At 47.3% G+C, this 26,364-nt stretch overlaps 1 protein-coding gene across 1 annotated transcript in view; it reads right to left on the bottom strand.

Moving 5' to 3' along the window:
* Positions 1–26,364, bottom strand: part of LYRM7 (LYR motif containing 7) — a 110,979-nt gene that overhangs the window by 15,259 nt on the left and 69,356 nt on the right. The window contains exon 4 of the mRNA XM_078675616.1: positions 13,375–13,456. Coding sequence (XP_078531742.1) covers positions 13,375–13,456 — 82 coding nt within the window. The remainder of the gene's footprint in view (positions 1–13,374; positions 13,457–26,364) is intronic.

Here is a 26,364-nt window from a genome sequence, read left to right as displayed (position 1 = left end):
AAAACAGTTACACAATAATATGTAGTTACAGAATAAAAATACATTAAACATGGAGTACAGCTCATACTACTTTTACTTATAAAAACCATTTATACCGATGATGTTACATAAAACATTATTAAAAGGAATACCTAATTACCTGCTACCCCCAAGGACCGTCGTCTAATTGCCCAAGCCCAACCCAGGTATTTAGCTACCCCTATGACTATCGAATCCTGGTTTGTTGTACGTAGGATTCTTAGAGCCACTGCACTGTCTCGTGTCCCCAGGTTTTTACATACCGGCGAGAGCCATTTTCTCCTCGGATTTGCGTAAGCTTGACATACGAAGAGGAAATGACCTATGCTCTCCTCAGCATTTTCACATGCTGGACATAAGTTGTTGGTGGGTCTGTGCCAGCCAGATGTCAGTTTCTTAAGGGGGATAGAACCTGATCTAAACTGAAAGACAAGTTTCCTGTCCATAGGTACCGTGATGTTATCCCAGTAATTTTCTAGGACTGGAAGGATTTTTGTCTCCAGGAAGCGGCCAGACATAGAGTCAGCCCTGGTGTCTTTCAGCATCTTGCCACCCACCCAATCCCAATATTGTTCTTTGAGGGCTTCTTTACTAGGGAAGATCTCTCCCTCGGGGTTGTTCCAAAGATTTGAAAACCCTAGATTTACTAGCATGGTCTTCAGGTGTTTTAACCATTTTATCTTATGGAAGGTATCTTCCTTGATTATCCATAGAAAACCCTCAGCATATTGTCTTATTTCTGGAGTCGTCCAGAGGCGTCTCCAGTAGAGGACTGGGCGTAATCGGGCTCTGTCTACAATGGTACGTCTACCCAGCTCCAGAAACAATGGGATTAGGGGGGTGCTCTGTGGGAGTCCTGTAATCCCGCGCATGAACTTATTCTCGGAAGTCTGAAGAGCCACTAGACTATCCCAGGCCCATAGCTCCGCACCATATAGAGTGGCACCCAAAACCTTCGCATCATACACTGTTGTTGCGGGTTTTATAGGTTTTGTTTTGGATTTACGGTGCTCCCCCCTTAGAGCACCTGAAAGCTGCTGGTGCTTTAAGACCACTTTATCCACATGATGCATCCAGCCAATACCCTCTGCGATCTGTACACCCAAATACGTGAATTCAGTAACAATATCTAGCCTACTGCTATTTAGGGTTACCTTGGGATAACTCCTGCGCCCTGTGGAAAAGGCCATTAGTTTTGTTTTTCCCACATTTGCCTCTAGCCCATGCTCCATGCAAAAAGCCTCGAAAATGTTTAATGCACGTTGCAGCCCCATGGGGGTCTTAGACAGAATAAGAGTGTCGTCAGCGAACATCAGGATCGGAACCCTGGTGTCCGCTAACGATGGGGCATCTACACTAGCCTTCAACATTCTCTCGACGATACCGTTAATAAATAACGAGAAAAGTAGAGGGGCCATGGAACAGCCTTGTCGGACTCCCCTTTCCACAGGGAAATCCGCTGTTGTCTCCCCGCTTCCACCCCACTGGACTCTGGCGAAGTTGGATTCGTGCAGTCGCATGATCAATGTTAGCAGATCAGCAGGAATCCCCAGCTTTTGAAGAACCGACCATAGCTTGTACCGGGGGACTAAGTCGAACGCCGCCCGCAGGTCGACAAACGCGACATACAGGCAGCCCCTTCCCAGTACAACGGTCTTCCACCGCAATATGGTGAAGCGGAAGACCTGATCGATGGTACTGGTTGCTCGCCTGAATCCCGCTTGGTATGGAGAGAGGGCGTTGTTGTCTTCTACCCATTCCATAAGCTGGTTTGTTACCATTCTCCCAACTACTTTCTGTATGGTGGCTATTAAGCTTATAGGCCTATAATTAGCTGGCAGTGAGCGATCGCCCTTTTTGTGGATTGGGATAATGGTTGCACCCTTCCAAATGTCTGGGACCTCTGTCCCCTTCGCTAGGGCATTTACTACAAGGAGAGTATATCTCGCCCATCTAGTTACGTCGTGTTTGAAGATATCGGGGGGAATACCATCTGGACCTGGCGCCCTCCCGCATTTCGCGGAACAAATGGCAATTTCCGCTTCTCTGAGGGAGAATAGGTTATCGGTTGCATAAACCGGTATTATACTATCAGCTGCCATGGGATGGTTACCTTTCGCATACTGTGGTCCAAAATAATCAACCCAAGCTTCCTCTGCTACGTTATTGTCTGGCTTCGCAGGACCTGCTCCACTACCCCACTTGATGATTTTCCAGAATAACATTGAGTCTTTATTATCAGAGGCCTCTTTTAATTCTGCCCAGTGGTCTTCGTCCCATTTCTTTTTGGCACGATAGATGGCTAATTTGTACAGTTTCCTATTCTTTATCACTGCAGCGCGGTCCCTGTTCCTTATGGCTTGTCCCAGGTCTAGACGTGCTGTTCTACAGTGATTGTCAAACCACCTGCCCACTTCCTTAGCTTTCTTCCCTTTCCTTTTTTTGATAAAAAAACATGGTCTCAGGAGGGAGAATAACTTATTGTGGATTTCGGTGATGCCACTGTCCCCTGGAACCACTGGAACCGCTGCTTCCATCGCGGAAATTGCACTATCAACCTCATTACTGATGTAAGTCATAGTGGCCTCATTTGCCAGTACCTTGGGCCATTTTAACCTGCGCTCATCGTTACTCATTACAGGGGTTTCATCATATGTCTCTAAAGGTTTTCCTGCACCAGTATTCCACCACCTGTGGGTCACACATAGGGGGTTGTGGTCACTTTCAACCCGGGGCCTAACAGCCATATCGACAACCCCGTTCCACAACTGGAGACTACACAAAATGTAGTCAATTCGGCTCCTATTGATACCATTGTCAAAAGTGTAGCTGCCCTCCTTGTCCCCAGGTGTCCTCCCATTCAGTGCTCTTAAACCATGTTCCATACAAATTCCATTTAGTAATAAGATCTCTTTTGTCCATCGCTTCACAGGTTTTAGGCATAGAGATGGTACTCCCCAGAGATTGTCCTCTTCACTCTCCAGGAGGTCGTTTGTACAGTCCAAAGGTTCAAAAGTCCTGTTTAGGTCCCCAACAATTATCATTACACTTTCCTGGGAATTGGCCTCAATGGCAGCAGACAACAGCTCAATAGTGGGTAAATTGGTTACATTATTACCTCTCGCATAGACATTATATAAGTCTATTGGTTGGCCCTTAGCTACGGGGATTCTTAATGCTTGCAGATCACTATCTCCCAGGTCCAGCATTTTGATGTTGATGTGCAGGTCCTGTCTAACCCAAACAGTTAGGCCTCCCTTGGGCCGCCCTCTTCCCCCTTTTGAAGCAGGTATACAATAATTCAGGTAACCTAGGCAAAAGAGGGGATCACAAGCCCAGGTTTCTTGGAAACAACAAATGTCAAAACCACTTATGAAATTCACCCAGGATTGGGAATCCAACTTGCTAGCCAACCCGGCAACATTCCAAGATAAAAGTGTACCTATGCCAGCATTTGTCCCGTCTCGAGCATTAATGGATGGGAATACTCGGGCTAACATTGGGCTTTCCGTAGGACTGGTCAGCCTTTCTAGGTCATCTATTGGATCGACAGTCAAGTCAACTATTGCTGGGTATGTTGTCATAACATTTGTACTTAGGGTTCCCAGCCTAAAACCCCCTTCTTCAGCCAAACCCCCCGTCTCGATATTGTTGACCGATAGGTTTGTAAAAATTGTATTACCATAAACATCAAATGGCCCTTTTGGCTCGTTTATAGTCCCACCTATACTATCTATACTGGTTTGTCAATATCCCCATCCCGGGTCCTGCCATCCTACATGGGGGTTGTAATATGTATATAAGGTATGATTATGACCAACAGGACGAGGTGGTAAAGGATTGACTGGCCATGATACAGTAGGGGGGATTATGGGTTCATTGAGTAGGCTAGTCGTTACACTTGTGGATCGGGGGTAAAAAAAGGTGAGGTCCACAATGCCGATACCACCCTTGTTTGTTCCCCATCCCTGCCTTGTTATCCATCCCACCACCCTTGGGTCTTGAAAATTAAGCACAATACAATCCCCCCCCAAGGTTTTTGGTGTGTATCCCATCCAATCTATTCTCCTTGCCCCTATTATTAGCCCGTCGATATCACCAGGCAGAGGACGGTTTTCCTTTAACCAGTGCATGGTCTTGTTTTTAAGCATCTGGAATGTTTCTCTCTGTCCTGGAGGTAATGGTGGTACATTGATAAGAACTGCCACGTAGGGGAAGGAGTCTGGGGTGAGATTAATTGGGGGTTTTCTATGGAGTGGCTTTGCCAAGGGCGGTGGGATAGGTTTGGGAACTTGGGGGACATGTTGGGGGGCAGGCTTCTGCGCCTGTGGTTTGTTATTTGTTTGGGACGATACTAAAGTTTTACCTACCATCGGGCATACGTTAGCCCTATTCCCTCCCCCCGGGATATTTGGAGCTATCTGTGTGTTATTAGTTACATCTACAGGTATTGGTACTTTACCCACTTGGTGACACGATATAGCCACAGCATTCACAGCGGCCGGTGGATTTTGTGTCTGGGGTATTGTGGGCTGTGTAAGATGTGTTATGGTCGACTGAGATGGTTCAGGACCAGTGGTCGCGCTCTCAGCTCTATCTAAGGTTTTTACAGTAGCTTTGGCTGTAGGTTTACTTTGTTTTGAAGGTAAAGGAGAGTTATTTCGGGGGTTTCTTCCCTTATCCTGGATAACAGGGTTGTTAATGACCTGAGGATTTGTATTCGCTTCCACCCTATTTGCTTTAATCAGAGATTTTGTTGAATAGAAATTGTCTAATGTTATCTGTTCAAAATGATTTAGCCTATCTGCAAGCTTGGCAATTCTATCCTCAATAGGGGTAAGTAGTAGTCTAAACAATTTTTCCAATTCTGGGAGTACATTTGCAAGTGATAGAGCATTTTCTTTACATAGTACATTGGAAACAGTACAAGAATTGTCCACTTTGTCTTGGCAATCCAGGGATACAAGAATCGTAGGTGTGACACTTTCTGTACTTTGAACTTCTTTGGTAACAACCTTTCCAATGTTCGCGAGTTTGTGTAACTTCCTGAATTTTTGTGGGGGTTTGACGGCCTTTTTACATTTTTTTACAGAAGCTGTCTGTTTCCTTTTGGACCCAATTTTGGGATGGGCCAATGTAACCTGGAGACCAGAGTCAGGGTGCAGTGTAGGTTGCGATTTACTACCACATGGATTATTTGAATCTATCGCAACACACTTATTTATTTTTCCAACCTGGACCACAAAATGTTCATTTGTGACTGGGAGGTTCACTGATGATAAGGGGGTTACCAGGGTGGGATAAGCTAGATTAGGAAACTTGTCCGTTGAGTTCTTAAGTATTTCAATTGATAATCTACGCTCTGCGCGCTTCTCTGCCAAGGTTAGCTCTTTATCTAATGTCATTGAGCGGTTGAAAAAGAATTTATCTAAGGGGCCAATTGCCAGTGGACCTGACTCTACAGGAGGAGTTATCAAGTGGCTGTTGACAGAGCTTGTAATTGTAGACAATGCCATATTGATCTCAAAACAAACTGGAGTTTCAATGTCACTTACTGGGATAGAAGATGTGGGACGCTGGTAAGAAGGGTGGCCCAGCCCGGCCTCCTTCGGCCCCGGACGGCCACAGACGGTCCCGCCCTTGTCCCGGGCTTCTCCCGGCGCCCTCCCGCGCGCTCCCGCGACGCGGGTGTCTCAGTCCGTTTTTTTCCCTATCAGTGTTAGTAATTGGTTGGTGGACAGGGGGGTGTGGCCAGCGGGGAGAGCAGCCCAGGCGTGAGCAATGGGCGCGCAGGGGCTCCTGGATACTGGAGTCCCTGCCTGTGCTCGCAGCCCCGCCGGCTCCTCTGCCTGCCCGCTCCTCAGCCGTGTACCTCTACAACCAGCAACCCCAGAATGCCAGGCGCTGCGGGACCCGCGAAGCGGGTCCGGCGAGGTGAAGTCTCAAAGCGTCTCAAGCGTCCCTGAAGAAAGCGCTAGGGATCCCACGATGAGGCACACCCACGGTCAGCAGCACGAGCGACTGCAGAAGAGGTTTGCAGGGATTCCACAGGTCGATAGATTCAGCCCGATTTTCAACTCCAGGCGGGGGGCGTGGCCAGCGGGGAGAGCAGCCCAGGTGTGAGCAATGGGCGCGCAGGGGCTCCTGGATACTGGAGTCCCTGCCTGTGCTCGCAGCCCCGCCGGCTCCTCTGCCTGCCCGCTCCTCAGCCGTGTACCTCTACAACCAGCAGCCCCAGATGGCCAGGCGCTGCGGGACCCGCGAAGCGGGTCCGGCGAGGTGAGTCTCAAAGCGTCTCAAGCGTCCCTGAAGAAAGCGCTAGGGATCCCACGATGAGGCACACCCACGGTCAGCAGCACGAGCGACTGCAGAAGAGGTTTGCAGGGATTCCAAGTTGTGCTATGAGCAGTGATCCAGTTAACCCCATTCAATCCTCTCCTTCAAAAAAAATCATGATATGAGCAAATTTGGGATTACCGGGCCACTTGCAATTGGTTTTGCATATGCAAATATCTAAACTAGCTCCAGAAAGCACATTTTTGGTTATGTAATGAAAGTGTTTACTTGCATTAAACAATTGCATCAGTGAGAATGGCTATATTAGCGACAGGGGCTCTTTAACTGCAAGTCAGGTGTTTACACTGTTAGTGTTGTTATTATAATGCTCATTTGAAGTGGGAAGAAGCACAATGGGCTTCAAAGACAGTAATACTGACAACCACAGACCAATTCTTAAGGACCCTTTGAATGTAAACTGTATTAATTGGTTTAGCATTCATCATCACTCAAATAAAGCACCCCAAAAACGAAAAAAAGTTACTTACCTGTAACTTTGGTTCCCCAGTATTGGTAAGTTTCATAGATTCCCATGCTTTTGTATCATTCCCCGTCGTCGGAATGGGAGTCTCAGTAATAAAAAAAAAATACCATAGTAGTAGGTACAAAAGAGAAAGGAAAGGCCTAGGCCTCATTCCCTTTTGTAACATATCAGCCTCTTTTTGTAAAAGAGACCAAATTTTAGGCATCAGCCAATCAGAAGAGCCTCACCCCTGGAACCATCCTGAAGGAACCTCAGAGCCTCAGATTTTCGTAGCCGTTGTGTGCTAGACACCCTACTTGCTGAAGGCTGAGCTTTCCCCGGGGAGGTGGGTGGGCGCATGGGAATCTATGAAAGTTACCAATACTGGGGAACCAAAGTTACAGGTAAGTAACTTGTTTTCTTGCCCCAGTATTGGAACTTTCATAGATTCCCATGCTTTTGTATCAGAATAGCAAGCAGTAAACCATCATAAACACATTTTGTAAATAAGTACCTTATAACATTAAAAATGGACTCACAAAATGTGTTACCAATGGAAGGTGGGATAGAAAGGAAAGCTCACCAATCACTTGAAGAGGTTCCTCAGGACAGCCTGGCCCACCGCCGCATCATCCTGCTGCGATGACTCTAAGCAGTAATGCTTAGTGAAAGTGTGCACGCTGCTCCAGGTAGCAGCCCTGCAAATGTCCTTTATATGTACCCCCGCAAAGAGGGCTGTTGAGGATGCCACTGATCTCGTTGAGTGAGCACGGATCCTGCCCCCCCAGAGGTTTTCCTGCTATGTTGTGGCAATGCAGAATAGCACTCAAAATCCATCTTGAGATCCCCTGTTTGGATAGAGGGAGACCTTTGCTTGGACCACCAAAGGCAATGAACAATTGCGAAGTCTTTCTAAATTCCTTGGTACGGTCTAAGTAGAATTTTAGACATTGTTGTAAATCCAGAGTGTGCAATGTCTTCTCCGCTGGAGTGACTGGGTTTGGAAAAAATGTCTTTAGAATTACTGGTTCATTTAAGTGAAAGTCTGTAGGAACTTTAGGAATGAATCTTGGGTTCGTCCGCAAGATGACCGTGTTCCTTTTGAACTGTAAAAACGGCTCTTGGATAGTAAGGGCCTGCAACTCCCACACTCGCCTAGCCGATGTCAGGGCTAAGAGTAGAGCCAATTTTCATGACAAGTATTTCAAGTCTGAGCGGTGAATCGGCTCAAATGGTTCCTTCATCAGTTGAGCCAGGACCAAGTTTAAATGCCAGGTTGGAGGAGGAGGTCTCACTGGTGGATAGACCCTGAACAGGCCTTTGAGGAATTGCTTGACAATTCTTGAAGACCATAATGAAGGACCAGAGTCAGATCTCCTGAATCTTGAAATTGCCGCCAAATGGACCTTGATCGTAGAATGGGTCAGATTAGACTTTGCTAGCGAGAGTAGATAAGGCAAGAGTTGATGAGATTTTGAAGTAAAAGGATCAACCTTTTCCTTTTTACACCAAATACAAAACCTTTTCCATTTTAATCTGTATGTCTTGTTTGTTGAAGGTGCTCTTGCCTGGGAAAGGATGTACTTGATCTCCTTGGAAAGAGGGACATTCATGAATTCTCGCTGGTCAAGAGCCATGCAGTCAGGTGTAATGATTTTGGGTCTGGATACCAGACCTGTCCTCCGGACATTGTCAGAAGATCCGGAACCTCCTCCAGCAGGAATGGAGGAACTAGCGACAGCAGATGTAGTTCTGTGTACCAAAATTGTCTCGGCCATGCTGGGGCTATTAGGAGTATTTTGCATGGTTCCGTCTTCATCTTCATGATGAGGCGTGGAATCAGGGGAATTGGTGGAAACGCATAAAGAAACCTCCCCGTCCAGGCTATCGACAGGGCATTGCCCAATGAGCCTTGATGGTGGAACCTGCTGGCGTATGACCGGCATTTCTTGTTGGTTGGCGTTGCAAATAGGTCCACCTCCGGTGTGCCCCATGTCTGAAATAGTAGATCCAGAACCTGCTGTTTTAGTTCCCACTCGTGACTGACTGAGGATAACCTGCTCAGTCTGTCGGCGCCTTCGTTCAGCACTCCTGGTAAGTGCTCCGCCTTTAGTGAAATTCTCTGAAGAATTGACCATTCCCATATCTGCTGAGCTTCTCGCGACAAGAGGAGTGATCTCGTTCCTCCTTCTTTGTTCACATAATGCATAGCTGTGGTGTTGTCCGTCCTGATGAGCACTTGTGAACCATGGAGTCGCGGAAGAAAAGCTTGAAGAGCTAGCCTGATCGCTCTCAGCTCCAACAGATTGATATGCAGTTTTTACTCGCGAGGAGACCAATGGCCGCTGACCTGCAGATCCTGCATCACTGCTCCCCATCCCTCCAATGACGTATCCGTCGTTAGTATTTGAGGCGATGGTACGCTTGCGAAGGATAGACCTTGGCACAAATTGTCTTGATGTGACCACCAAATCACTGCCTCTTTAATCTCCAGAGTGACAACCACTTTGTCCTCGAACGATCCGTGCACTTGTTTCCATTGGAGGTCCAGTTGTTCCTGCAGGGGACGCATCCGCAGTCTGCAGTGTGGAATTAAGGGAATACATGAGGACATCACCCGTAGCAGCGACTTGTAGCTGTGTACAGAAAAACACCTTTTTCCCCGAAGGTTTCGTGCCAACCGTTGCAGTTTCTCTATCCTCTCTTGAGTAGGAAACGCCCTCGAGAGCCTTGAATCTAGCACTGCTCCTAGGAACCGTGCTCTTCTTGAGGGCATCAGCGTGGATTTTTCTCTGTTCAAAGTGAGCCCCAGATTCTGGAACAGCTTGGTGCAAGCCTGCACAGCGTCCTGCGCTAACCTTCTGGACGGGGCCTTCAGTATGGCCATGAAATCCCCCGGGCTGATCATCTTCAATATGTCCTGTAAGGATACCATCTGGAAGGATAGGGAGACAAGATAGGTATTTAGCTCCCTGAGGTCTAAGATGGGGCGCCATTTTTCCAGCGTCTTTCTCACCAGGAAGAACCTGGAATAGAAACCTTGGCCCTGTTGTTTGGAGGCGACCGGCTCTATCGCCCCTTTGCGGAGCATGTGTTGTACTTCGAGCCTTAGGAGACGCAGATGTTTCGATGGAATGGCTGCCGGGGGGCTGGGTGGAGGGACTTCCATAAATTCCAAAGTATGTCCTCGCCTTATGATGTTGATCACCCAACGGTCCGATGTTATTTTGGACCAATTGTGAAGGAATTTTGACACCCTGCCTCCAACTGATGATTTCTTGGAGGAGGGAACAGTAGGCAGAGCCAGGAGGCCGCTATTGGCGCTTGGACGTGTCTCGTCCACGGGCAGCCTGCTTGCCCTTGTTGTAAGGCCTTGAGTAACCCGAAGATTGGCCCTGCCTTTGCTGGTATGACTGCGGTTTTGCTGGTATCCTGAGCTGTTTGAAGAATAGCGTTGCTGCTGTTGTTGGTATGAACCTCTATAACCACCTCCTCTGCCTCTCGAACCTCTGAAGGGAGATTTGCGATACTGGAGGGTACCTAGCGACCTGGCTGTTTCTGTGTCCTTTTTGATCTCTTGAAGAGTATCATCTATTAATTTCCCGAATAGGGCCTCGCCATCGAAGGGCAGATCAAGGACCTTGTTCTGAATTTCCGGTCTAAACCAAGTCGCCTTCAGCCACCCTTGGCGTCTTAACACTGCCGCTCCTGCCAACGCCCGAAAGAACGTCGTGGCAATGTCCATGACACAGTCTATAATTTCCATAGAGACCGCCTCACCCTCTTGTAAAGTCTTCTTTGCTTCCGCCACTGACTCCGGTGGAAGCTGTTCCAGATATGGAGCTACATCACACCATAATTGGCGATCATATTGTCCTAATATCGCCAAAGCATTGGCGGCACGTATTAGCAGGCTAGCCATCGTTGAAAACCGCTTGCCCGTGTTATCCAGACGTCGTCCATCCTTGTCAGGAGGGGCCGTTAAGGGAGCAGAGGGGTTCCGCAACTTCCTCTGTGCTGCCTGTGAGATGACAGAGTCAGGTTTTGGATAGCCCGTTAGCGCTGCGGGTCCATCATCTGGTGCTTTACACTTTTTACCCAGACGCGGTAGCACAGGGACCACCGTCGCTAGGTTTTTCATAGCTTTCAAACCTTCCTCCCACAAATGATCCACAATTGGAATCGACCTTGTTGTCTTGCGGTGTGTTTCTTTGAAATCATATAAGAAACAGTCCGTGGTTTGAGCGGGCATTACCAGTTTAAATCTCCCAGCTGCACGTTCCATCAGCTGGTGAAAACTGCCGATGTCAGCAGGAGGTGAATCTACCAAGTCTTGATGTGGCGAAGCTTGGTCTGGGATGATGTAGTCATCATATTCATCCCCATCACGATCCGACTCTTGGTTATCATTGGATGATTCATCATCGTCACCATCCCCCTCCGGGTCATCGGCTGGCTCTGACGGAGCCTGAGGCACCGGCCGCTGAGGTTGAGGTGGCGTCTGTATCGGAAGTACCGGAGTGACTACAGATGAGGGGTTCCTCACTGGTGTCGAAGGAGCAGACCTACGTGGTGTTGGTCTTTCTGCTTTTGACTTATAGTCCTGCAACATCTTGTGGAGGTCATGCAGGAATGTTGTAGGAACCAAAGTCATGTCTTGTGGCACATAGCCCTTAGAGTGGGCCATTTGATGATATTCTCCTTCCCCTTGGTCATATGCCCCTTCTGAATCTGTCTCTTGACTCTTGATTAGTAGCTGAGACGGGCTATTGGCATAGTCATAAGCATCCTGTCCGTCTTCCTCAGATTCTCCCTGGTCCAACAACAAAGTTGGCGGTAAAAGGGTCACCCTTCTCGGGGATGTCATCTCAAGAGTGAATCTCGTTAAAGAAACCGTCACTCGTCTCTCCGTAGCCAGTATCGTCGATGGTTCAGTCGACGCCGGAGATATCCTCGCCGACGATATTGGAATTACAGATGTCGTCGTCGACACCACCGTCGACGCGATGCACTCGTCGACGACACCACCGTCGTCGATACCGTCGTCGACGCCGTCGTCGTCACTGCCGTCGACGATGATGGTTTCCTCGTCGACGTTGTTAATGAAGCCGTCGACTACGTCTTCGTCGACGATGTCGTCGGCACATCTCCCGTCGACGCTGCCGTCGACGATACCTTCTTCGACGACGACGACAAAGCTTTCGTCGACGATTCTCCCGCCGACGAGTCCGTCGATGGGACCAATTGGATTTTGGGCTTTATTTTCTTCGTCGACGGACCCACCGTCGATGATGTCTTCGTCGTAGAGGACTTAGAACTCCTCTCTGAAGAATGTGAGGAGGGTTTTTTTGAAGGCTGGGTCTGCCTTCTCACCCTTAGGAGGCGAAACCAGTTCTGCCTTATCCTTCCCACTGCGGTGGGGGGAACTTCCTGAACCTCGGCTATCAGACTCTCTGGGGGTCTTTTTAGAAGCCTTTGAGGGGCGCCCAACAGAGAAAGATGGGGAACCTCTACCCCTTTTCACTGACCTTTTTGAGGAAACAAATGAAGACGAATCCTCCTCATCACTGGAAACTCCACGTTTCCTCTCCTTCTGCCTCTGTAGCCATGTAAGCAGTCTTCCAGCACGATCTCTCAAGGTCTTGGTGGAGAGAGTGCGGCAAATTTTGCAGTCCTCTGCCTTGTGATCCGGATAAAGGCAGTAAATGCAATCTTTGTGTTTGTCCTCCACAAACAGCCTTTTCTTTCAACAGGTGGAACAGGGCTTGAAAATGGCTTTCTTTTTCTCAACTTCAGACAACCTGAAGAAAAGGAGAGATTCCTGAAGTAAAACTGAAGAAATCCTGAAGAAAAAACTGTAGAAATCTACTTGAAAGTGTTGAAAATAGAGCAGAGCTCAATGGAGACTCCCTAGCACAACGTGCGGTAGAAAATCTGAGGCTCTGAGGTTCCTTCAGGAAGGTTCCAGGGGTGAGGCTCTTCTGATTGGCTGATGCCTAAAATTTGGTCTCTTTTACAAAAAGAGGCTGATATGTTACAAAAGGGAATGAGGCCTAGGCCTTTCCTTTCTCTTTTGTACCTACTACTATGGTATTTTTTTTTTATTACCGAGACTCCCATTCCGACGACGAGGAATGATACAAAAGCATGGGAATCTATGAAAGTTCCAATACTGGGGCAAATCCACATTCATTAAAGGTAGGCACCAGTGAAAAACCTGAATCGATGGGCAACCTTGTTCTTTAAATGGTTTTGAGCCTTGACTCAGACAGTTCCTTTAACATGCACATCAAGTTTGGCTATAAGGAGATGTCTTTGGAAGTCTGTTGGTTTACCTCTGTAAGGTGCTTCTGACCATGTTGTGGTGAGAGCTTTGCAAACCCAGATATTACATTGTTTGCACATTTCTTCTCTCCATCCAGCTAGATGGATCACCTGCACTCAGTCCCCACTTTACATTTCCAATGTCTTTCTCCCGAGACAGTTCCACCACACAAAACCGCCTTTGCACAACTACCCAAACCCAGTAAAATTGATGGTATTACAGTTTTTCTTACCAATTCGATTGGCTTCTGTATGAACTCCTTGGATGACAGATGTTCGCAGAAATAATTCAACATCAGTGCCTATTTTAATTTGCTGTCAGGAAAAAGAACACAATTTGAACCCAAGAACAACACTGAGGTACGTTTTATTTATGTTTACATAGTATCTTTCATTAGTACCAACCCATCTTGTATTACTGAGAGCAAGGTGGTAGTAATACATTTCTTTTAGTTGTTTATATTAGCGTTGATCTTATAATTTATCATAGCAATTTTGTAGAAGAGACGAGATGAGGCTATGGTCGAACAAAATACCTGAAAGGTGATCCATACATGGAAACAATATTGCACAGTAGTAGCCACTGAAGTCAAAGAAACTCCAAAACCGTGTAAAATATCAGATATTCTGATTATAGTAACTTCTGCTTATTTTAATGCCAAGGAGTGCTTTTGAAGTGAATTCTTATGGAACACTAGGGAGTTAATTTTGCTATAAAAGGAGAAAGACTGTGCTGTATGAATATTTTACATGTTAAGCAGCATTTAAAACTTTGAATATTTGGACCTTCATTTCTTAGGATTTGAACTCAAACTGCAACTTGGAGGAGCATTCTGTTGTTTGCAAGAACATACATATCAGGGGTCAATAAGGAAAGACAACCATACCTTAGAAAACCTTTGAGGATTGTTTTATAGCAGTCTAACTGAAATAACAATTTGCCTTTATGAAAACACAATACGTTTCAAGTAGCCCAGATTATGCAAATTGGAATAAGCTGATTTCCGGTCATCCTTTATACCAAAAGAAATACCATTACATATGCAAAAAATATGTTCAATAGTAACATGAAAGAAGTCACAGTACTGATCGTAGAAAAATGATATATCTCTTCTCCCCAGATGAAGAGTTCAGGGTGATTCAGCAATCCCAGTTCAAACCGAGATAGGAGAGTGGCCCAAATAACCCTGTGAAGTGAGCCTAGAGGCAGTTAAATGGAGAGGTGCTCCTAGGAGATTGAACTACATACATACTCCTCGTGGTTCATGGATGGGTGGAGCTATTGATTGATTGATTGATTTATTTTAAAACTTATATAGCGTGTACTGTCACCCCATGGGTATCCTGGCGCTTCAGACTAATAAACAGAACCAAGATGGCATAAGTCACAACAAAAGGAGCAAGCGAGGGGAGCGGAGCTAAGCCTTGGGGAAAAGCCAGGTTTTCAGGTTCCAGCGAAACTAACAGGGAGCTGATCTGTCTAAGGTTCTGGGGAAGTACATTCCGCAGTCGAGCACCAGACACCCTCAATGCCCTTCCTCCTAGCCTAGACCGTTTGAATCTAGGAACCATAAGTAGACCAGCACTAGAAGAGCGGAGCTGCCTTGTAGGTTGATACCATGAGAACCTTTCCTGCATACTCATGTACCACTTTAAAAACCAGGCAGAGGGATTTAAAGTGAACCCGTTCCATCACAGGCAGCCAGTGCAGCTCTCTCAGAGCCAATGTTGTAGAGGAGCCACGTTGCCTGCCAAGGGCCAGTTTAGCTGTTGCAGACTGGATTCTTTGAAGCCCCTGCAGAATGTATAATGGGGCCCCCAGATACAGGGAGTTGCAATAATCCAGCCTGCTACCTACTGTGCTGCTTACTACCAAAGATTTGGGTAGTAGAGGGAGTAGGCTGTGCCAAGTCACTCAAAGATCCATTCTTGGAATTCTTAGGTTGGCAAACTCGTATCAAGGAAAGGAGAGAAGGATTAGTTACTTACCTGTAATCCTAGTTCTCTTCCAGGGGTATCCTCATCAAAGTCATAAGCATTAGAATATTCCCGCCCATGCGCGGGACCCCGGAAACACTATATTATATGTGCCCCACATATATATAACTATATATATAACTATATATATAACTATATATATATATATATATATATATATATATATATATATATATATATATATATATATATATATATATATATATATATATAATAATAAGCAATTGCAGCCTACTAAACAACAGAGCTGAATCATGCTGTAAAGAATTTCCACCATACATGAATTGTATGCATTAGAAACATGAGAAACAACAATAAAGTTTGTTTTGGAACTGTTTTAATGCTCAGAAAGCAGTCGGAATTCTTATAAAACACTGAAAGCATAGGAAGCTCCCATGCTGCATTGCAAACATACAGTCTAAAAAGACTGAAAAGCTAACCTGTAGCTGCATGCAATAAACTGACATCGTGCCTTTAAGGCGCTCCTGACCCCCAGCTTCCCATCATGCCTCAGGGGTGACAGTTAGGTCAGTTGTTCTTTGCGGAGACTGAAAAACCATGAAACTAAGAGGTTAACAATATCTCCAACGTAAAATAGTCCTTTGCCCGGGGAGGCGGGAGGGTTGCTTATGACTTTGATGAGGATACCCCTGGAAGAGAACTAGGATTACAGGTAAGTAACTAATCCTTCTCTTCCAGGGGATCCTCATCAATAGTCATAAGCATTAGAATAGAATAGCGAGCCTCACCTCATCTCCCTGCGGGCAAAGGAGAACACAGAAAAACGTGCTCAGTAAGCCTAGAAAAACCCCAAGCTAGGATAGAGGAAAAAACCACTATCCGAAAAGATTTCTCAATGAGCTTGGCCTACTTGAGCATCAGACCTGGAATCAGATTCTAGGCAGTAGTGCCTCGTAAAAGTATGAACTGATTTCCAGGTTGCGGCCTTGCATATTTCTGACATAGAAACGTCATGCCAGAAAGCAACAGTGGCCGCTTTCCCCCTGGTGGAATGTGCCTTGGGAGGTAAAGGTAAGGGCCTTTTCGCTAGCTGGTAAGCTAAGGTAATGCATGAAACAATCCATCTCGAAATGGATCTCTTAGCGGCTGGGAAGCCTGTTCTCATGGCGCCATAATTAACAAACGATTGATCTGTCTTCCTTATTTGCTTGGTACTTTGTAAGTAGAACTTAAGCACCCTCTTGAGGTCTAAGGAATGAAGTGACCGCTCAGCTGGGGTCGCTGGATCAGGGAAGAAAGATGGTAGGGAAATGGACTGATTGATGTGAAAATCAGACACCACCTTAGGGAGAAAAGAAGGATGTGCCCTTAAGACTACTCTGTTATGGTGGAAAACAGTGTAAGGCTCATTGGTACACAGTGCTTGGATCTCGCTTACTCTGCGCGCTGATGTAGTTGCTACCAGAAAAGCGGCCTTCCAAGACAAATGCTGCAAGGAAGCTCTGTGGATTGGCTCAAAAGGAGGGCCTATCAACTTTGATAACACCAGGTTCAACTCTCACGGAGGAGAAGAGTTTCGAACAGGGGGATACACTTTCTTGAACCCCTGCAAGAAATCCTTGACCACTTGCATCTGGAAAAAGGAGGACTGGCTAGGCGACTTCCTGTACGCCGTAATGGCAGATAAATGCATCCAGATAGAAGCATACTTAAGACCAGATCTTGCTAGGTACAGAAGGTAAGGGAGAATGACATCCTCCTTCCCCTTCGTAGGATCAAAGTGATGTTCCCTACACCAAAGAAAAAACCTCTTCCACTTAAACGCATATGACGTTCTTGTGGAGGGTCTTTTTGCTTCTTTTAAAATATGCATACAATCAGGAGACAGATTTAAATGTTCGTATTGCAGGACCTCAGGAGCTATGCTGTCAAGTTCAGTGAGGGAAGGTTGGAATGAAGAATCCTCCCTCCCATCTTGGTCAGCAGGTCCGGCCTGCAAGGTAGTCTCCTGTGTGGAAGTACCGACAGATGTAGAAGGTCCGGGTACCACCACTGCCGTGGCCAGTCTGGAGCTATCAGAATCATGGTCATGCTGGATCTGAGTAGCTTGGACACCACCTTCGGGATCAGGGGCAGAGGAGGAAAGGCGTAGGCAAATGTCTCTGACCAGTCCATCAAAAGATCATTCCCTCTTGTCCCTGGACGGTGAAATCTGGACGCGAAGGCGTGGCATTTTGTGTTTTCGTCGTCCGCAAATAGGTCTATTTCCGGACGACCCCAACGATGGAAAAGGTCCGCCACCACCTCGTCGTGTAGCACCCAGTCTGGCTGATCTTCGAAGTGCCTGCTGATTGTGTCTGCCTTGACATTTAGCTCTCCTGGAAGATGCACCGCCACCACCGAGAAGTTCCGGGCGAGCAGCCAGTGCCAGATCGCTTCTGACTCCAGGGAGAGAGGACGCGACCGAGTTCCACCCTGCTTATTGGAGAAGTGTGGCTCACTGGTTAGAGGAGGCAGACCTGGAAGCAGAGGTCAGCCCGGGACCAGGGTTCAATTCCCGGCTGGGCGGGGTCTTGAGTCCTAAAATGTCCATGGACTCGACAATTCTCGCTCCGTTGCCTACTCGATTCACGGGTTCACACTCTGCGACTCTGGGCAATAGCTTGCTTAATCTCCACAACGGCCCCTCGCGGTGGGATGCCTGGCTTTCACCTTGCGGATACCCTGCCGGGGTTATCTCACAGGGGAATACCAGGACGGGTTCCCTAAGCAAGCGCTTAGAAACCGCTCGGTGATTTGCGCTATATAAATTCCTGTACATTTACATTATTCAGGTAGAACATGGTCGTCGCGTTGTCGATCTGGACCAGGACTGAATCGGACTCGATTGCAGGCAGGAAAGCTTTCAGAGCCAGATGGACTGCTCGTAGCTCCAGCATGTTGATGGTGTAGGTCTGTTCTTTTGCCGACCACCGTCCCTGAATCTGAAGGCACCCTATGTTGCCCACCAGCCTTGCAGAGACGTGTCTGTCACCACCGATTGCACTGGTAATGGCTGGTGAAAAGGGACTCCCACATCAGATTACGCTGCTGTGTCTACCATGAGAGGGAGGATCTCGCCGCCTGGGAGAGAGAGATCTGATCCTCCCAGCGACCTGTCGACTGATCCCACTGGTCCTCCAGAGTCTGCTGCAAAGGACGCATCCTCAGACTGGCGTTGGGAATAAGAAAGATGCAGGATGCCATCGATCCTAGCAGGGGTGCCACCTGCCGGACTGTCGGATTCTGCACCTGGAGCAGAAGCCTGCACCTCTGTCTCATTGAAGACAGTTTCTCCTCCGAAGGATACACTCTTCCCACGCTTGTGTCCAGAACGGAGCCGAGGTAGTAGATGGATTGGGTGGGTTGTTGCACTGACTTTTCCATGTTGACATGCAGCCCGAGGTCGTGCAGCTGTTGCAGACAAAACTGGAAGTCTTGCCTCACTTGCAGTGGGGATGGACCTTTCAGCAGCCAGTCGTCCAAGTATGGATAGACGAAGAGACCTTTTCTGTGAAGAAAAGCTGCCACCACTGCCATGCATTTGGTGAAGACTCCTGGAGCGGACTTCAGTCCAAAGGGCAGGACCTTGTACTGATAATGCTTGTGGCCGACCACAAACCGCAGGTACTTCCGATGACGTTTTGCGATGGAAATGTGGAAGTATGCATCTTGGAGGTCCACCGAACACATCCAATCCCCTACTTGCAGATGTGGACATATTTGGTGAAGGGCCAACATGCAAAACTTCTCCTTGATTATGACTTTGTTCAGAAGTCGAAGGTCGAGGATTGGTCGAAACTTGCCCTCCTGATCTTTTTTGGGGACAAGAAAATATCTGGAGTAAACTCCTCTTCCTCTTTGAGAGGGCGGAACCTCTTCTATAGCCTGCTTTTGGAGAAGAGCTCTCACCTCTTTTCGAAGCAGCTTTAACTGATGAGGACAAGAATTCTTTGGTGGAATGTCCTTTGGAAGCGCACAGAAACGTAGTGCATATCCATTGCGGTGTATATTCAGCACCCAGCGATCTTCTGTGATGCTGGCCCACTCTGCTAGATGTTGAGAAGCACTTCCTCCCACTGGAGTGGGCAACGGAGGCGGAGGAAGCCACTGTTCATGACTTTCCTCCTCTCGTCGTGGTAGAGGACTGCTGCTGGTGACCACCTCTACCTCTGTTAGATTTTCCTCCTCGAAACTGGGACTTGCCCCGATTCTTGTTTTGGGACCACTGAGGGGGTTGAACCCTCTGTTGAGCCCCCTTGCGCTGGTTGGTCTTGTATGTGCGCTTGAACTCCTTTTTCTTCTCCAACCCGACCGCTTTGAGAGTGTCCAGCTCGATTTTCATTCTACTTATCTCATCATCAGTGTGGGAGCCGAAGAGAGAGGAACCGGAGAATGGAAGGTTCAAGATGCGTTGTTGTGCATCAGGTTTGAGGCCGGTCAAGCGCAACCAATACGACCTTCTGGCACATATTCCATGCGCATACGAATGCGCCGAAAGCACTGCGCCGTCCGCCGTCGTGCTAATCATCTGGTTAGCCACCAGACAGCCTTCTGTCAGAGTCTCTCAAAGTCTTTCTGATCTTCTTTTGGCAGTTTGGACTTGAAGCGCTCCATGGAATCCCATAAGGCTCTATCATATCTACCTAAAATCGCAGCCGCACTGGAGACCTTCAGAGTAGAAGCGGCAGAGTTGCAGACCTTGCGACCCCACGAGTCCTGGGATCTGCTGTCCTTATCTGGAGGAACTGAAGAGGTAGCAGTGACTGCATGTGTCTTACGTGCTGCTGCTACGATCACCGAGTCTGCAGGAGGATCAGTCTTAACGAAGACCGGGTCAGAGGTAGCTGGTTTGTATTTCTTTTGGATGTGAGTCGGCACCGCCTTAATGGTCGCTGGAGACAAGAATATGTCCATGACAGGTTCCACAATCCCTGGAACCAATGGAAGTAAGGGGCGAGACCCAGACTTCTGGTGAAGCATCTCAAAAATCACCGTCGTGGTGACCTGGGGAACAGACATTGCAATGTTGAGCTTCTGAGCTCCCCTCTGCAGGACATCGTGGTACGTGTTAATGTCATCAATCGGTGAGACCCTAGAGATAGAGCTATCCGAAAGCGTGGGAGAGTAATCCCTCTTTGAAGAGTGGGTAGAGGAGGAAGAAAAAGTAGACGGTGTTCTTCTACTCCTGCGATGAGCACTGCGTCTCCTATCCCTTGATCTTCTTGAGCGATGCTCCCTACTGGGGGAACGAGATCTAGTAGGCCGCCTCACAGGTGATCTCTCAGTTTGGACCCTGTGCCTGGGAGGGCTGCGTCTGTCCGCTTCTTCAACCAGTCTTTGAAGAAGAGACCTGTGCATAGGACTGGCGTACTCCTTTATCCGCCTCGTAGCCCCTGAATCTCGCCAGTGATGTAATGGCAGATTCCAGCTCGGGGACAACCGCACCTCAGTAGGAGAAGGCTCCGTCCGCCGCAAAGGCGACTTGCGTGCAGGGTTTCAGGCCTCTGGAGAGGCTAACCTTGAGGAAGCTCGCCTGGACGAATGCGAGGAGGAGTTGCGGGACGCTGACTCCGTCACCATAATCACCGATCCTTCTCTGGATCTCTCTGAAGCAGGTCTCGACGTCGGTCGGGAGTCTCTCGATGCCGATCCTGCATGCTTCCGTGATTCTTGTCGCCTCGAAGTCGAATGCCTCGACAGCGAGCGATGCCGGCGAGAGGCTGGTGAAGATCGGGAATGTCTCGACGTATAACGGCGATGTGCAGCCGACGACGAAACATGTCTCTCTCTCGACGCCGAACGTCTCTGGGACGACGGCGGAGCAGCCAATCTCGACGTCAAGGGTCTACGCGACGACGGCGGAGGGGTATTTGGCACCCTCGACGCTGAACGCCGACAAAACGACGACGGAGATCTCATCCTCGACGCCGATCGATGCCTGGTTGTCGACGGCGGAGAACTCTGGGCTCTCGGCGTCGATCGCTGTACCTGCGACGACGGAGGTGAGCCCGTTCTCGACGCCGAACGTCGCGTCAACGACAGCGGAGGTCTGCTCCTCGACGCCGATCGTCGCCGGGTTGACGACGGCGGAGGTGACACACTTCTCGACGTCGATCGTCGCCGGGTTGACGTCGGCGGAGGGCTCTTGTTCCTCGACGCCGAACGTCGGCAGGATGACGTCGGCGGAGGGGTCGTAGTCCTTGACGCCGATCGTCGCCGACGGCGGAGGGTCTTGAATTCTCGACGTCGATGACGTACCTGAATCCCTTCTCGACGGCGAGCCCTCGGTCGAAGGTCGTTTTTTAGATAAATGACCCACCGGTAGATCTTTTCTCAGCGCCGAGCCCGACGCTGAAGCTGAAGGGCATGAAGTCTTGTCCTTAGAAGGTGTTCTAGACCTCCTGTAGCCCTTCATCACCGGAGACCTTCCTCTGGATGACCTATGAGCCAGGCCATATATGCGAATCCTCTCCCTGTCCTTCAGAGTTCTTCCTGACAAGGTTTTGCAGTGAGGACAGGTCCTTGGATTATGTTTTTCAGGCAGACAAAGTATACAGACTTCATGGATGTCTGTCTTGGCCTTCTTTTTACTACAAGAAGGGCAGGTATCAAAAAGAGAAGGCATTTTAAGGAGAAAATGTCAAAAAAACTGTCAATAAAAGACAGATTCTTATTTGACAAGATGTAAAATGTCGAAGTAAGCCAACAAAGTTGTGAAAATGAAGTGAATTTCTGACAGAAATCAGAAATGAGTGGAGCTGTGTCACCAGGATCCTTCCTGAAGGAGCCGGAAAGAACAACTGACCTAACTGCCACCCCTGAGGCATGATGGGAAGCTGGCGGTCAGGAGTGCCTTAAAGGCACGGTGTCAGTTTATTGCATGCAGCTACAGGTTAGCTTTTCAGTCTTTTTAGACTGCGTGTTTGCAATGCAGCCTGGGAGCTTCCTATGCTTTCAGTGTTTTATAAGAATTTCTACCGCTTTCTGACTATTAAAACAGTTCCAAAACAACCTTTATTGGTGTTTCTCATGCATACTATTCATGTATGGTGGAAATTCCTTACAGCATGCCCTTCTTCACTAAAGTAAACAAGCATTAGAAATGCAATCGGGCTCGGATTTATTTGAGTTTGAGCTAATGGCATTGTAAATGCCAATGTATTGTTGCTATGTGTTATGGAGTGTGTTCATGTGGTGTGTACTGCCAGTGATCTCCTTGTGAGTGTGAGAATATTGCACCGTTACTGCCTGTGATGTCCTTCTTGTGAGTGTGAGAAGCTTGCACCTCTGCTGCCTGTGGTCTCCTTGTGAGTGTAAGAAGCTTGCACTGCTGCTGCCTGTGATGTCGTTCTTGTGAGTGGGAGAAGCTTGCACCTCAGCTGCCTGTGGTCTCCTTGTGAGTGTAAGAAGCTTGCACAGCTGCTGCCTGTGATGTCCTACTCACTACTCTACTCTACTCACTACTCTGCACTCACTACTCACTACTCTACTCACTACTCTACTCACTACTCTGCACTCTGCACTCTCTACTCACTACTCTACTCACTACTCACTACTCTGCACTCACTACTCACTACTCTACTCACTACTCTGCTCACTACTCTACTCACTACTCTACTCACTACTCTACTTACTACTCACTACTCACTACTCACTACTCACTACTCTGCTCACTACTCTATTCACTACTCACTACTCTCCACTCACTACTCACTACTCTACTCACTACTTTCTACTCACTACTCTACTCACTACTCTACTCACTACTCACTACTCAGCACTCACTACTTTACTCACTACTCTACTCACCTCACTACTCTACTCACTACTCTACTCACTACTCTGCACTCACCTCACTACTCACCTCACTACTCACCTCACTACTCTACTCTACTCACTACTCTGCACTCACTACTCTACTCACTACTCACTACTCTACTCACTACTCAACTCTGCACTCACTACTCACTACTCTACTCACTACTCACTACTCTGCACTCACTACTCAACTCACTACTCTACTCACTACTCTACTCACTACTCTACTCACTACTCTGCACTCACTACTCTACTCACTACTCTACTCACTACTCTACACTCACTACTAACTACTCTACTCACTACTCTACTCACTACTCTGCACTCACTACTCACTACTCACTACTCACTACTCTACTCACTACTATACTCACTACTCACTACTCTGCACTCACTACTCTACTCACTACTCTGCACTCACATCTCTGCACGCACTACTTTGCACTCACTACTCTGCACTCACTACTCACTACTCTGCACTCACTACTCTGCACTCACTACTCTGCACTCACTACTCACTACTCTGCACACTCACTCTGCACTCACTACTCTGCACACTCACTCTGCACTCACTACTCACTACTCTGCACTCACTACTCACTACTCTACTCACTACTATGCACTCACTACTCACTACTCTACTCACTACTCTACTCACTACTCTACTCACTACTCACTACTCTACTCTCACTACTCAGCACTCACTACTCTACTCACTACTCACTATTCTGCACTCACTACTCACTACTCTACTCACTACTCTACTCACTACTCTACTCACTACTCTGCACTCACTACTCACTACTCTACTCACTACTCTGCTCACTACTAACTACTCTACTCACTACTCACTACTCTGCACTCACTACTCACTACTCTGCACTCACTACTCTACTCACTACTCTCACTACTCTACTCACTACTCTACTCACTACTCTACTCACTACTCTGCACTCACTACTCTACTCACTACTCTACTCACTACTCTACTCACTACTCTACTTACTACTCACACTCTACTCACTACTCTACTTACTACTCACACTCTACTCACTACTCACTACTCTACTCACTACTCAGTACTCTACTCAGTACTCTACTCACTACTCACTACACTACTCTGCACTCACTACTCACTACTCTACTCACTACTCTACTCAGTACTCTACTCACTACTCACTACTCTACTCACTACTCTGCACTCACTACTCACTACTCTGCACTCACTACTCACTACTCACTACTCTACTCACTACTCACTACTCTACTCACTACTCACACTCTACTCACTACTCACTATTCTGCACTCACTACTCACTACTCTACTCACTACTCTACTCACTACTCTACTCACTACTCACTACTCTACTCACTACTCACTACTCTGCACTCACTACTCTGCTCACTACTAACTACTCTACTCACTACTCACTACTCTGCACTCACTACTCACTACTCTACTCACTACTCAGTACTCTACTCACTACTCACAACTCTACTCACTACTCTACTCACTACTCAGTACTCTACTCACAACTCTACTCACTACTCTACTCACTACTCTGCACTCACTACTCACTACTCTACTCACTACTCTACTCACTTCTCTACTCACTACTCACACTCTACTCACTACTCACCACTCTACTCACTACTCTGCACTCACTACTCTACTCACTACTCTGCTCACTACTAACTACTCTACTCACTACTCACTACTCTGCACTCACTACTCACTACTCACACTCTACTCACTACTCAGTACTCTACTCACTACTCACTACTCTACTCACTACTCACTACTCTACTCACTACTCTACTCACTACTCTGCACTCACTACTCTACTCTCTACTCTACTCACTATTCACTACTCTATTCACTACTCACTACTCTACTCACTACTCTACTCACTTCTCTACTCACTACTCACACTCTACTCACTACTCACTACTCTACTCACTACTCTACTCACTACTCTGCACTCACTACTCACTACTCTACTCACTACTCTACTCACTACTCACACTCTACTCACTACTCTACTCACTACTCTACTCACTACTCAGTACTCTACTCACTACTCACTACTCTACTCACTACTCACTACTCTGCACTCTCTACTCACTACTCTACTCACTACTCAGTACTCTACTCACTACTCTACTCACTACTCTACTCACTACTCTGCACTTACTACTCACTACTTTGCACTCACTACTCACTACTCTACTCACTGCTCACTACTCAGCACTCACTACTCTACTCACTACTCTACTCACTACTCACTACTCTACTCACTACTCACTACTCTGCTCACTACTCACTACTCTACCCACTACTAACTACTCTACTCACTACTCTCTACTCACTACTCACTACTCTACTCACTACTCTACTCACTACTCACTCTACTCACTACTCTACTCACTACTCTACTCACTACTCACTACTCTACTCACTACTCTACCCACTACTAACTACTCTACTCACTACTAACTACTCTACTCACTACTCTGCACTCACTACTCACTACTCTACTCACTACTCTACTCACTACTCTACTCACTACTCACTACTCTACTCCCTACTCTACTCCCTACTCTACTCACTACTCTACTCACTACTCACTACTCTGCACTCACTACTCTGCTCACTACTCACTACTCTGCACTCACTACTCTACTCACTACTCTACTCACTACTCTACTCACTACTCCACTCACTACTCACTACTTTACTCACTACTCTGCACTCACTACTCACTACTCTACTCACTACTCTACTCACTACTCACTACTCTGCACTCACTACTCTACTCACTACTCACTACTCTACTCACTACTCTACTCACTACTCTACTCACTACTAACTACTCTACTCACTACTCACTACTCAACTCACTACTCACTACTCTACTCACTCTACTCACTACTCACTCTACTCACTACTCAACTCACTACTCTACTCACTACTCACTACTCTACTCACTACTCTGCACTCACTACTCACTACTCTGCATTCACTACTCACTACTACTCACTCCTACTCACTAATCACTACTCTACTCACTACTCTACTCACTACTCTGCACTCACTACTCTACTCACTACTCTACTCACTACTCTACTAACTACTCACTACTCTACTCACTACTAACTACTCTACTCACTACTCACTACTCTGCACTCACTACTCACTACTCTACTCACTACTCCACTCACTACTCACTACTCTGCACTCACTACTCTGCACTCACTACTCACTACTCTACTCACTACTCTACTCACTACTCTGCACTCACTACTCACTACTCTACTCACTACTCTACTCACTACTAACTACTCTACTCACTACTCACTACTCTGCACTTACTACTCTACTCACTACTCTACTCACTACTCTA

The sequence above is a fragment of the Lissotriton helveticus genome, chromosome 2_1 (assembly GCF_964261635.1).
Source record: "Lissotriton helveticus chromosome 2_1, aLisHel1.1, whole genome shotgun sequence".
In the NCBI taxonomy this organism is placed as follows: domain Eukaryota; kingdom Metazoa; phylum Chordata; class Amphibia; order Caudata; family Salamandridae; genus Lissotriton; species Lissotriton helveticus.
This window is presented reverse-complemented; position numbering and strand designations above follow the sequence as displayed.